Genomic DNA, 12,570 nt, shown 5'->3' with positions numbered 1-12,570 from the left:
AGCTCACAGCCTTTCACTACAGGCTCTGCAGCTTAACTTCACTGCCTCTTCTCTGACCATCTATGCCCATATTTTCCTCCCTAGTGCCTGTACTTTCAGTCCCTTGCTTTGAGTGTATCAGTGCTCTGCCCCCCTCCCTCCTCACTCACCTCTACTACTGCCCTTGTCTCCTCATCCCCTTTCCCATCTTCATGGAGTCCCAACGAGAACTGGATGGCCCAGCTGCACACAGATGAGTTGGGTCCCTCTTTGCCAGGCCCGTGCCACTTCTCCAGGAATCACACTGGAGGGTTTCTGACCCCTTGGGAAGGGCCAGCTGAGGAATGAGTTTAGGAGCTGTGGCAGACACCTTCTCAGCAGAGGAAACAGTGTCTGACAGAGGGTGCCTGATGTCTGGACCCCACCAAGAAATGGCAATCCTCATATGTCATCTCAGGAGTTTTTCTTCCACCCCCCAAGAAATGTGAGACTGCCTTGGTCTGAACTCTCCCAACACCAAGGAGGGGACTGGCTATCCCCAAGTAAATGTGGCCTCATCGCTTGGCTAGCCCACCCAGGTGGGAGGGAGAAGGGAGCTGCTGCTACTCACTCTGCGGGTACGTTGGCCGGGTCCCTGCTTGTGAGTACATGCTGTAATTGGGAGGTGTGGCTTGCTGCGGTGGCATGTTGGGGTTAACAGCACCTGGCATGATAAACCCTGGAGGAGGTGGGTTGTCTCCCTGTAAAAAGATTGCAGGAAAAAGGGTAGGGGGAGATAGGATTTAGTCACCAACGGTAATGCAGTGCTGAAGCAGAACTGTAACAAAATGATCAGTTCACAGTTCAAGGCCTGAAACCACATTCCCTGGAAGAGCCACCAGCACAGGGACAAATGTCTCCAGCCACCCCAGTGCCTTAGGGTGCCCAGCGTAACACCAAATGCACAGCCTGTATATGTGCAGCGACTTCAGCAGCAGCACATACCTTCCCGCACAAGGAAGAGGTCCTTGCCAGCACTGCCTGTTATTCAGGCAGTCCAAGAGCACCTTGCCATCCACAGCTTTCAACTAAACAACGTGTTAACTCTGAAGCTTCTAATTTCCATGGGAAAGAGGGAAAGGAAAAAGTATCATCACACTTTAAACATTCCAGTGGGAAGCAAGGGCTGGGGGAGGGGGCTCGGGTTCCCAGGCTCTTGAGCTCCCAACTCAAGGCTTTCCAGAGCCACTCATCTGAGCATTGGTAAAAAAAAAAAAAGTAACATGAGACACAGAGGAGCAAAACCAGAGCACATGTGGAAGCTGCTCCTTCCGCCTATCCATACCAGGCTGTGTCGAGCACACAGACTATACCAGGGCACATACTGGGGTGGAGCAGGGGCTCAGATAGGAATAATGAAGGTTATACCTGTGTGTCAGAGGGACAGCCTGCAGGAGGATGACTGGGAAGGGCAGTAGGAGTTTTGTTACTCCAGGTAGTGACAGTAGGGGCAATTCTAACCTGAATCGAACAAAGAAATACCAATCATGGAAAACAAAACAATAAAAAAGTCTAAAGGGTTTCACAAAACGAGATGCAAAGAAGTGAACACAAAACGTTTGCATGCTGGCACTTTTAACACAGCCATAAATCTCGGAGGAAGAAGGAAAAGTGCATTCAAGATAGACAAAATCACTGTGCACTGGAGCTGAAGTGAATTGCAGAGTGAAGATGAAGCACAGCAGAGACGCAGCTACAACGGACGGTGGCGCAAGTGCAGTGTTACACGTGCCAGTGAGCCAGGTCTGCCTCTTTCATCACATTTTCCTATTGCAGAAGCTCCCCCCAGCCTATTGCATGACATTGAGCATCACTAACCACAGCTGGAAGTCCCAAGTTCCATGTTAAATTCAAACACACTGCCTCACACAAAAGCAGTCCGTTTAAATCGAGCTTAAGAGGAATTAAAAAAGGTTAAAATCTGATATTCAGCTCTTGCACATGCACAAACGTACATCTTAATTCTAATTGCTTCCCAGCCAGTCTTCCACAGTTACTTTCCTTTATCTTCCTTCTTTGCCACTCCAAAGTCCTTCAGTTTCACACAACCACTACTACCTTTCTGATGGCACAGAAACCAAGAACCTCCTATGCCTGCGACATCCCTGAGCAAGGAGAGGGTGTGCTGCCCAGGAGTGGGATGGACAGGCAGAGTCAGGAGCCCAGCACCACACACGAGCACAGGCAGAGGGAAAGCTGCAGCCCTGAAGTTCTGGCTGTCTCAGCTGGCTTCAGTCAAGTCTATTGGTCTCTAACTCTGTGCAGCGCAGGGCTAATGGTGCAGTCAGCTGTACAACAACCCATGTTAACCTCTGCATAACTCACCACTGGAGTCATCTAAAAGACTTCTCCATCCCCTGTTCATCTGTTTGGTTTTTTTTCAGATGAAAAAGAGGGTTCAAAAACCTATGCTGACAGGAAACCAAGTTTTCAGTACATGTTCCTATTTGGGACAGCAAATAGGCTTGAAGAAGCCCTGTTGTAATGGTTTCAAATGGGACAGAGTTGACTTTCTTACTAGCAGCTGGTGTAGCGCTATGTTTTGGATTTGGAATGAAAATGGTGTTGATAGCACACTGGTGTTTCTTATTGTTGCTAAGCAGTCAAGGGCTTTTCTGTTCTTCACACGGCCCCACCAGCGAGTAGGCCAGGAGTGCACAAGAAGTTGGGTGGAGACACAGCCAGGACAGCTGACCCCAACTGACCAAAGGAATATTCTGTGCCATATGACATCATGCTCAGTATAGAAAGCTGGGGGAAGAAGGAAGTAGGAGATGTTAGGAGTGATGGTGTTTTGTCTTCCCAAGTAACTATTACACATGATGGAGCCCTGCTTTCATGGAGATGGCTGAACACCTGCCCGCTGATGGGAAACAGTGAATGAAATTCTTGTTTTGCTTTGCTTGTGTGCACAGCTTTTTCTTTACCAATTAAACTGTCTTTATCTCAGCCCATGAGTTTTCTCACATTTACTCTTGTGATTCTCTCCCCTGTCCCACCGGGGGCTGGGATTGTGAGTGGGCAGCTTCGTGGTGCTTAGTTGCTGTCTGGGGTTAAACCACAGCACCTATGTACACACTTTCTTATCAGGAAGTCAGGAAGTCCAACAAAACAAGTATCCTAAGACTCAAGTATGCAATTTCTTTCCATTCTGGTTCATCAGCATACCGTTGGGCACCTTTCTGACATGGCACCTGTCCCCTTCAAGCCCTTCCTACTGAGCCTGAGCTCCCTGGAAAGCCAAGAACACAGGGGGTAACTCATTCGCAGTGTGCTTGTGGGGTTGTGGGACACCCAGCCTTTTATTAATGACCAGGGCTCACTTAAATAATAGCTTGAGGCATTCCTGAAACCGTAAGAGGGAACTGTGGTTTAAAAAGCATTGCTAAGATTGCGCCATCTAGAGGAGCGCTGCTATTTTCCACAGCCAAACGGGAAATAACGCAGCATTGCTTCTCAACGCAATTCATTGGTTACAAGAAGGAAGGTCAAAGACACGGGAAAGAATAGTAGAGTTAATTAGTGGCAATGATGCATTTAAAATCATATACAATGGCGTTAGCAAGGTAATCTTGTACAAACAGGATGAAGGCTGTGTCCCTTCTGAAATCTACCTTGTTAACACCCTGGAGAGATGGTGAAGGCATGCACAATTGTTGCCATCAAGAAGGAGAGAACAAAGCCCAGCTCCCCCCCAGTTTTCAGCCCTTCTTCCTTCCTGCCCCCATTTTTCTGTCCGGTCATGCTTGAAGGGCAGCACTGAGACATGCCTCTGCCTGTGCCAACCTCCTCTGTGTAAGGAGAACACCCACAGCACTAACATAGACCCACTCTCAGAAAAGCTCACCCAGAGCCCCTGTGCAGAGCAGGGCCAGATGAGCCAGAGCAGTGCTGTGTGGATTAGGGACTTGGCAAGGCTCTTTAAGCATGCACACAGCCAGGGCTGCCCACTGCACCGCACTCCAGTGGTGGCAAACACAGTCTGATGCAGTCAGTGTCATCCTCAGGCTAGAGATAAAACCAGGGCATCTGCCTCCCACATTTCTCTTCTTCCTCCCTGCACAGTCACCAGCTCCCGTGTTAGTCCCATACTCACCGTGTCTTTCTTCTTGCACAGCTCACTCTCAGCCCAGGCCTCTCTCACCCCCTACCCATGCTGCCTATGCCCCCTTACGCCTGGCCGGGAAGGTGTTTTCATAGTGGGCTGTACCCACAACTGCAGAAACACGCCCTCGGTTTGCTATTGCCACTGCTCAGCAACTTCTGCAGCCAACATCAGAGCTGGGAGTAGGGGGAGATAATCAGCCCCAGATGAGGCTGGTGAGCAGCATGAGCAAGCCCCAAGGCCTGCTGGGATGGGACAACATCAGGGGCACACAGAAAAATCCTGCAGTGCTCTCCCACACGGTCATTCTTGGCACCGAAGCACATTTTCTAAGGGGGAATATATCTACTCTTCAGAAGCGGGCTATTTGACAAAGTGTTTAACAGATGTTTCCAGACAAGGAGTAAAGGAGGCATCTGTACTGACTGAAAAGCAGCATCAATGACTTTTACGACAAGAGCCTTGGTAGAGGTATGTCATAAAGCCCCAGCTCAGATCAAGAGAAAGGAAAAAAAATCCTCTACCTATCACTCTCCAGATGTCAAGTACCATGTCCCTCCCTGACTGCCAAAACCATTTACCTGTTGGTAATACTGCTGGGCTGGAGCCGGGTGCCCTTGCATCTGTCCAGCCACAGGGCCAGCTCGTCCTTTGGGCATGGGCTGTCTCTCATACGGTGTCTTGAAGGCCTCCTGCCCCACTGGGAGCTCCCCTTGGGCTCTGCAAAGCCTGTCCCGTAACAGCACGATGTTTGGCTGCAATCAGAAAAGGACAGCAAAGGAAGGTTAGCTGCACTGCCTGTCACCCAATGCATCACACCCAGAGGCTGACTGGCCACACACTGATGAGTGCTCTCTCAGAAGCCTGCTCTCCTTTATTTGATTGGAGTAAGTCTTTTTTGCATGAGACGTGGGGTCAATGGAACTGCCTTAACGCATGCATGCCTCCCATCTTGGGTTGCACCATTCCCAAGCCAGCCTGTCTACAAATACCAGTTGATGGAAGGATGAGAAATCACAAGAAAACAACCAACCAAGTATAAAGGTACGTGTTTCACTGTGACTGGCTTGCAGGAGGGACAGTTGCCCCTTTGGCAGCCGCTGGCTGCAAGGACAACTGTGTGAAATGGAGAAAAGGACAAGGCTGTGTACTTCTGGCAAGCTCAGCAAGGCCAGTGCTGGGGAAACAGCCTATCACATCCTGAGGTGCATTTCAAACGGCAGTCCTGCTGGTTAACTGCACCACGCAGAGACCTTTGCTTAAAGTACACCTCTTCTCACAGAGACAAGGGAGTAAAAAACCTGAAGGCCCCGTACCTGGTTGGTGTTTGCCGGGAGGAAGGTCAAAGCTGCAGCAATGCTGCCCTGGGCAGCCAGGAGGTTGGCATACTGGCTCATCTTCTCAGCCAAAAGAGCCCCCACAGCATTAGGGTCCACAGCCTGGGTGAGCTGCACAGCTTTGCGCAGGATTACGACTTTCTCTATTAAATCCTGGAAGATCAGTTAAAAAACAACCACAAATGAGAACAGGGTGAAGTAGGCCCTGGCTAGTGACTGCCACAAAGGGCTGTTCCTCAAGGCAGCTCTGCAGAACCACTCTCACCCGACGAAAAGCCCAAGGCAAGTGCAGGTTTCCTGGACCGCTGCACCAAAGGTACAACTTTTCTAGCACGTGAGACAATAAAACAGCAACCGGCAATTGCGCACCAAGTAGCTTCTAACAGCAAAGCCAGCAGTGCATTGGGGAGAGTTCAGCTTTTATTAAACAGGATTTCAGAGCCCTATCAGCACTGAGCATGTCCACCAAGAGAGTATGCTTTCATAAAAGTATCTGGCAAGAGCCATGAGAGTGAACGGAAAACATCATGCCTATCACCAATATTAGTGCTGGGGTGCCCCACAATTGTTTGCAGCATTTTAGTAAGTCAGTTCTTAACCATCTTAACCAAAAGGATCTAACAACTCCTTTGGAAGAGTTGTCCATGGTTTTCTGGTTGTTACTGCAAAGACAGTTTTCCTGATATTCACCAGGAATACTCCGTATCTTGCCTTCCTTGCACATCTCCAAACACCAGAGCTGGTCTTGCTTGGGTTTCCTCCTAGTGATAACTTACAGGAACGTTTTCTGGTCAGTTTTCTCATGTGTTTCTTACTCTTACTGTATTATATTGGAAGGTACTACAAATACTCAATTTGACAATATTAACTTGCAATCCTCTTTAAAAATCTTGTAATAGATTTAATGAGAACGTACCACGCAGGATTTCAACCATATATCACTAATAAGGACTGTTTACTGACTGTTCAATAATAGATTTTTGTTTTTCCCAACAAATCAGCACTTCAAAAAAGGCAATTAAAAAAAAAGATAACCGAGAGCTTCTAAGAGTTTCAGTAATTCCCCGTCATAGTAAACAAGCAGACTAATTATTACCCCAACAATAATTCCCAATTTTAGTCTCCAAGAGAGCAAAGCAATGCAATGAAAATGCACATTCAACCCGAAGGTAAATCTGTAAACAAAGCCCTCACAATCAAGACACTGGAGAGTCATTTTGATAATTCAGAACTGGAGAGTTAATAATGCAAAGCAAAACTCCGATATACTCCAGTTCCTTCAATTAACTGAACTGAGACTCACAGCACTGCCACGTAACATTCAAGTTCTTTCTAAAATTGGTCCTTCAAAGGCCCTGAACAGATGGAAGAAACTAAGATTATATTATAAAATAAATTATTTCATAATTGCTTCATTTCACTGTCATCAATTCTATTACCTCAAAATATTTGCTATATGCCATATATTTCACTGCTGGAAACCAAACCCTGTATATGCAACCCCCGAGAGAAAACTCTCGTGAGAACCATCTTACAGTTTTCTTTCCAGATTTAACTCTAATTTATTAAATTTCTTCCCTTGAACATCTAAGCCATCTCTTCCAAAACCAAAAACGTCCCAAGTATTCACCCTACTGCAAAAGATGCAAGCACTCAAAGACCCTTCTTTACCAAAACACTCTAATCCCTACAACTACCTTTTTACACAAGAAGTGTATTAATGCGACTACCCAAAGAACACAGCAGACACGAGGGCCACTGTGCTTCACAACACATTTTCCAATATCCTATTTATATGTTATTTCTACAAAAGCCACCCATTCCAGAGGGAAAAGGCTTGCATCTTGAGATACATGCAGCTATCAGACAGCATCAAAGCGCGACACTAGATCATTTGATTTAAGCACCAAACGACTGCAGTGTGCTACTTCCAACATTTTTCTTAACAGAATTACCAACCTGAAGGGACAAGGGGTTGTTTCCATCCTGAGCTTTGGTCCAACAAGCAACGAGTTTTTCCACATTGCCAGCACAAATGTAACAGAGACAAGCCTGTGTCTGCAGAAGGCTGTCCCCCTCGCTCTCCAGCCTGTTACCCAGGAGATCTAGGAAAAACATGAACAAAGATGCTGGTGAATCACTTCGGTGATCCCTCTGTCCCTGCTGAGGATGTGGAAGCCTGCAACGTCTGTTGTGTCTCTGCTCAGCACAGCGAGAAGGGATATTGCCTCTGGGCTCCATCAGTAAAGGCATTTTCCGGTGTCCAGCACAGATTATCTCACGGGATCCCAGGGCACTTCAGAAGCAGTTAATATCATGGCAGCAAGGACTTGTCAAATGCCTGCAAATCTCAGACACATCACAGGGCACAGACCATCTGCCGACATGACAAAGGACAAGAGGCCAGGGTTGGATTCTCCCCTCCACCACCCACTTTTTGCAGTCCCTCATTTCAGGAGTGCGACCCAAGCATGCACCCAGCCAAGGAACTGTGAGCAACAAAGTCGTGATGCTGCTCTGGGCCAACATGTGCTGAAGTGGGTCATACAGCTCCCTAGACATCGTGGCTGGCATCTGAGGGGCACAGGGGTGTCAGGCACACAGCTATGGGTGATACAACTTCCTTAGGAGTTAAACCCAGACAGCTGTCTGCTGTGTAGCATACATGAGGGCAGGCATGCTCACTGCCTGTGAAAGAGGACTCCTTCCAAGAAGTCAAAATTAGGAAAGAAGAGTGAAAGCGCTTCTCTGAAACGTTTCCACTTGTGTCCCATACACAAACACTCCAAGACACTGGTCCCTTGGCTGAGACACCTGTCACATCAACATCACCCATTTGAAAACAGTAAGAGACCAGCAGCTGTGCACTACACAGGTGACACCAGGACACAAAGATGTGGGTTCTGCGCCCAGAAAAATCAGGGAACCTACTGGGAATGCACAGAACCCCAGAGGTTCCTCTCCTCCTCTGACACAGAACTGAAGAACCATATAATCCATCAAAGAAACTAGTGAGGCATTACAGTAATCTATTGGAAGGAAAACAGTCATGGCAAAGTGTAGTTTTGCTGTAAGCGGAATAAATGACATCCAGTCTGTAAAGTGTCCTTACCACAAAGGGCCGCAAATTCATCTGGCCTGGCGTAAGTGAGCACAGCAGCCAAAGCCTCTCTCCAATTCTGCAGATCACAAGACTGCACAATCTCTTTCCAGTTCTTCGTTACCACTGCAGTGATGAGCTAAACCAGAAGGAGAGAGACTACAGTTAAGATCTTGGTAGGATTTCCGTTATTTTTTGGGATAACAGTATAATTTGTATCTATTCAAGTGTACTCATCCCCACTGTATCCAGGGTCACAGCAGATACTGCACTGCAATTCAACAGCTGCACAAGAGCACATTTTACTTCAAAAGGAGTTCAGTGAAAATCACAAAACAAGCTTAGATAACACAGACTGATCAATTATTCTTGCTACAAAATGTGCAAGAAAAGAATGCACGTATCTGCACGAGCTGGGATTGCTGCAGATGGTTTTCAGCACTGTTTTTGCAGACAATGATAACAAACTAAGTATTTAGCTACAAATCTTCTACACAATGCCTAGCAAGGGGTATGAATTTTGTTTGTGAAGCTGTTTCTTATCGGCTTCAAGCTCTTGGCCTCAGGCTGACCAGTGAGGGACAGTTGATAAGGCTGCCTGAAGGAAGAAGCTGGCACCAGTATCAACGTGAGCTGGCTGCAGTATCCCTACCCTGCACCCATGCACACGGGCTGCCTGTCCCCAAGCCCTCAGAACAAAATTCCAGTTTCTTCCATCTCAAACTCTGCCTCTGGTTATTTTGCTTCAGAAAAAAGACAGACTTGGCAGCTGTGCTGCTATTTAGCGAACAGAGCCCTTGTAATGCCAAGACTTCAAGCTTAGAAACAGCTGAATAACCAGTAAGTGTGCAGTTTGGGACGAGAAAAGAAAAAAACACACCTGAACCTGAAATGCAAGGTCCTAACTACAAGGTCAACACTCACTTGTTAGCACAGGCACAGATAACTGGTCAGTTCTCCATAAAAATACCTTTTCCCAAAGGATGAACTACAGTGAAGAAAATTCTCACGCACTACAACATTCTCCTTCCACTGATTAGGCCAGAGACAGGAAAGGAGCTGGGGGCGGGGGAAGAAATCCCGCAGTCTTAATACTTGAGATTGTTTTTCTCTTTTCAGTTGTTCACTAGTAGAAATGCAAATTGTTCCTATCTCAAACTGGATCGCAGGCAACGACCAGCAAAATCTCACTTACAAACCCTAACCTGTGGTGCTGCATGCTCTAACTCCCCCAAGTGACTGTGCTTTGTGGCCTTCAGCGCTACCCCAGGACAGCATTTAAGCACATGCCCATTTCATAGGCTGCCTCCTGCGGCTGTATAAAACAGCGTTCTTTTACAATGGACAGCTAAAAAGTGACCATGAGCAACTTTGTCCCCTCCTCTAAAAGTGGTGATCCTTGCCAAACCAATTGTCCTGTGCTCTTTTAAGGCCACTTCTCCTGTTGCTACTTCCTCATGTCAGTAGTAAAGAAGAAAGATTTGAACGAGCAGCACCAGTAATCCCTGGCATTGCAAAAAACTAAAAAGAATAAAAACCAGCTGGCCATAACACACTGTCTCCTAGACAAAGGGTGATTGATCTACCCTGGGCACATTTAGTTGTCTTCTGTGCACACAGTGAAACGAAGCATAGGCAAAAATCTGTTAAGACTGATCACATGCAGAAATCAACATAACGCTGCTGGGACTGACCGTGGGTCACGTACAACTCTTGAAAAACACGACAAGATAACAGACTGAAATGCACGCTGCTTAAGATATTTATCTTTATCACTGAGAGTCTACTAGTGTATATGCAACTCAGACACTGCAGACAAGACAAAGAATACTCTTTTTATGTATTGATATCCAGATAATGTGCCTCTTCCCTCCTTATCAATGCATTAAAAAATGAACAGAAATCCTTCTGCTCTGAGAACTTGTGGATGACTTGAACAGTTATTAGCTTCTCACATAAATAAACCTATGAAATGGCAAGAAAACTTTAAAGGTGAAAAAGGGAGTTGCCAAAGGCCTACATGCATCTTGTTTCTTAACTGAAAAAACATACCCTGGTAATTTTGCTCTGCATCTTAGCAAAGTACTTTTCCTGTGTCCTAGAAAGCAGCTCTTGTCCGCCTGCGATGGCCAAGATAATGGCGTCAGCCATCCGGTTATCGTGCAAGCAAAGATCTACTGCGCTCTCAAAGTTACCCGTCAGCAAAGCCTGGGTAATCAAACCGTCCACATCTGCAAAAAGAGAGGAGCGTGTTTTCAAATGATGGCACAAAAGTCACTTAAATATGCAACAGCAAGCGATTCTGTCCAACTGTACAACACTGCACAAAGCTCTCTGCAAACCAGCCTGCTCCAGGCAGGTGCTTACAGCGATGCTCAAGTTCATCTCCAGTCTGAAACACACTATGGCCACAGTCACATCAGGCAGGGCACTTTAAGTATCACTTACCTTGCTGCAGAGCAAGATGCTAGCAAATGCTAGCAAGATGCTAAAGGTCCAAAGGACCTCTGAAACAACTACTCTGCATACAGTGCCAGAAACAAAGTCAAACCTAGACAGGAGGCAATGGCTTCTGTGTTATTCAAGATCCCCTGGGAGTTTCTGTACAAACAGTAATGTTAGCACACCATGCCTGATCAAGTATGTGTTCTTTTATATCAGAAATCATCCAGAGTAGCTGCATCTCAGTGATGGGGGTATGAGTGCTGTATACTTCCTTTCCTTCCCTTCCCTAAAGAAGCTGTATTTTCAAGTGTCTTGGAACTGCTGTGAAATGAATGAGTTAGAGGCAAGTCATGATAGTCCTTCACAATCTGTGCAGAAATTGCCTTCTCACTGGAACACCAGTATCAACATCAGTATTTATAAATATCAGTATATACAATGAAATCAATATCAAGGGTTTAGGTTTTTTTTACCTCCACTAACAGAGATGTTAAATGTCGTCTTTGCAGATCCCAAATCTTCAGTTTCTTGTTTATGGTCCTTCACCCTCTAAGAGAAAGGAAAAGCATAATTTTTGAGATTATGTAAGCACCTGGAATATACACACCCATTTTAAAAAAACACAGCTCTTGCCGTTAAAGACAGACCTTCAGACTACCACTCACCCAAGAGATCATTGACTTAGAGGGAAAAGAATGCCTGTCATTTGTTAGAACGCTGCTTCAGCACAGGATAATCAACTTGCCCTGGTGCCTGCACAAAGTCAACCCCTAAGCAAACTGAGAAAAGCCTGGGCTTATCAAAGGACCTCCACTGCATGTAAACACACCATTATAAAATCATTGTTCTGAGAGATCAGAGTAGACCATTTTTTAAAATGGATACCAAAGGAAAAAGGCACCGGAAGCCCCAGATTTCTCATCACAAGGGAAGGCTTATGCAAGCAACAAACGTGCATACCTAGAGATCACAAGTACCAGCAACTGGACAGCTGGATCCTGGGTACTGACTTGCATACGTGCACCTGTGCCCATATACACAAAACCTCCTTAAAGCAAAACAGCCACAACCACAAAATCAGAAACCCTCTCCCTTCCCTCCTCTTTTACCTTCAACCCCTACCAAGAACAGCCTCTGTAACGCTACCTAGGTTTCACTTTGCTCCACTTAGACTTTCAGCTCATCCTCAAAACACTCTGCACTAGGCACACACCCTAGTTTAATTACGCAAAACACATGAACACATGCTTAATTTTCAACACAAGGCCAATGTTGTCCACACAGACTTAAGCATTTTGCACTCGGTACAGGAGTCCTGAGCGGACAGAAGTTGCTTTTTTATAAAATTCCCCCCAAGAATTACACAGCATTTCCTGCAAGTACTTGGATTTTGGGATTTCAAACAAAACTTTTCAATAATAATAATAATAAAAAAAAGATATCAAGAGAGGAGTCTTTCTCCACCATCAATTTTCAAAACACAGCCTACGAAGAATGCAGGAATTGTCCCACGGATTGCCTCCTCTATCATAAGCCAGTGTGCTAGTACATGCAGTGAGAGTTCA

General features: G+C 46.1%; 1 protein-coding gene across 11 annotated transcripts in view; it reads right to left on the bottom strand.

Moving 5' to 3' along the window:
• Positions 1–12,570, bottom strand: part of SEC31A (SEC31 homolog A, COPII coat complex component) — a 44,447-nt gene that overhangs the window by 13,436 nt on the left and 18,441 nt on the right. For 6 of the 11 annotated variants that reach the window (XM_074589195.1, XM_074589186.1, XM_074589187.1 and 3 more), the window contains exons 15-22: positions 11,479–11,554; positions 10,613–10,791; positions 8,573–8,699; positions 7,420–7,565; positions 5,440–5,613; positions 4,705–4,878; positions 1,387–1,479; positions 590–719 (exon numbers count right to left, since the gene is read on the bottom strand). In XM_074589195.1, coding sequence (XP_074445296.1) covers positions 590–719; positions 1,387–1,479; positions 4,705–4,878; positions 5,440–5,613; positions 7,420–7,565; positions 8,573–8,699; positions 10,613–10,791; positions 11,479–11,554 — 1,099 coding nt within the window. The remainder of the gene's footprint in view (positions 1–589; positions 720–1,386; positions 1,480–4,704; positions 4,879–5,439; positions 5,614–7,419; positions 7,566–8,572; positions 8,700–10,612; positions 10,792–11,478; positions 11,555–12,570) is intronic. The other 5 variants (XM_074589189.1, XM_074589192.1, XM_074589193.1 and 2 more) reach the window with 1 other exon arrangement.

Source organism: Larus michahellis, chromosome 5 (assembly GCF_964199755.1).
Source record: "Larus michahellis chromosome 5, bLarMic1.1, whole genome shotgun sequence".
In the NCBI taxonomy this organism is placed as follows: Eukaryota; Metazoa; Chordata; class Aves; order Charadriiformes; family Laridae; genus Larus; species Larus michahellis.
Note: the sequence above shows the minus strand (reverse complement) of the source record. Positions and strands in the feature narration are given on the sequence as shown.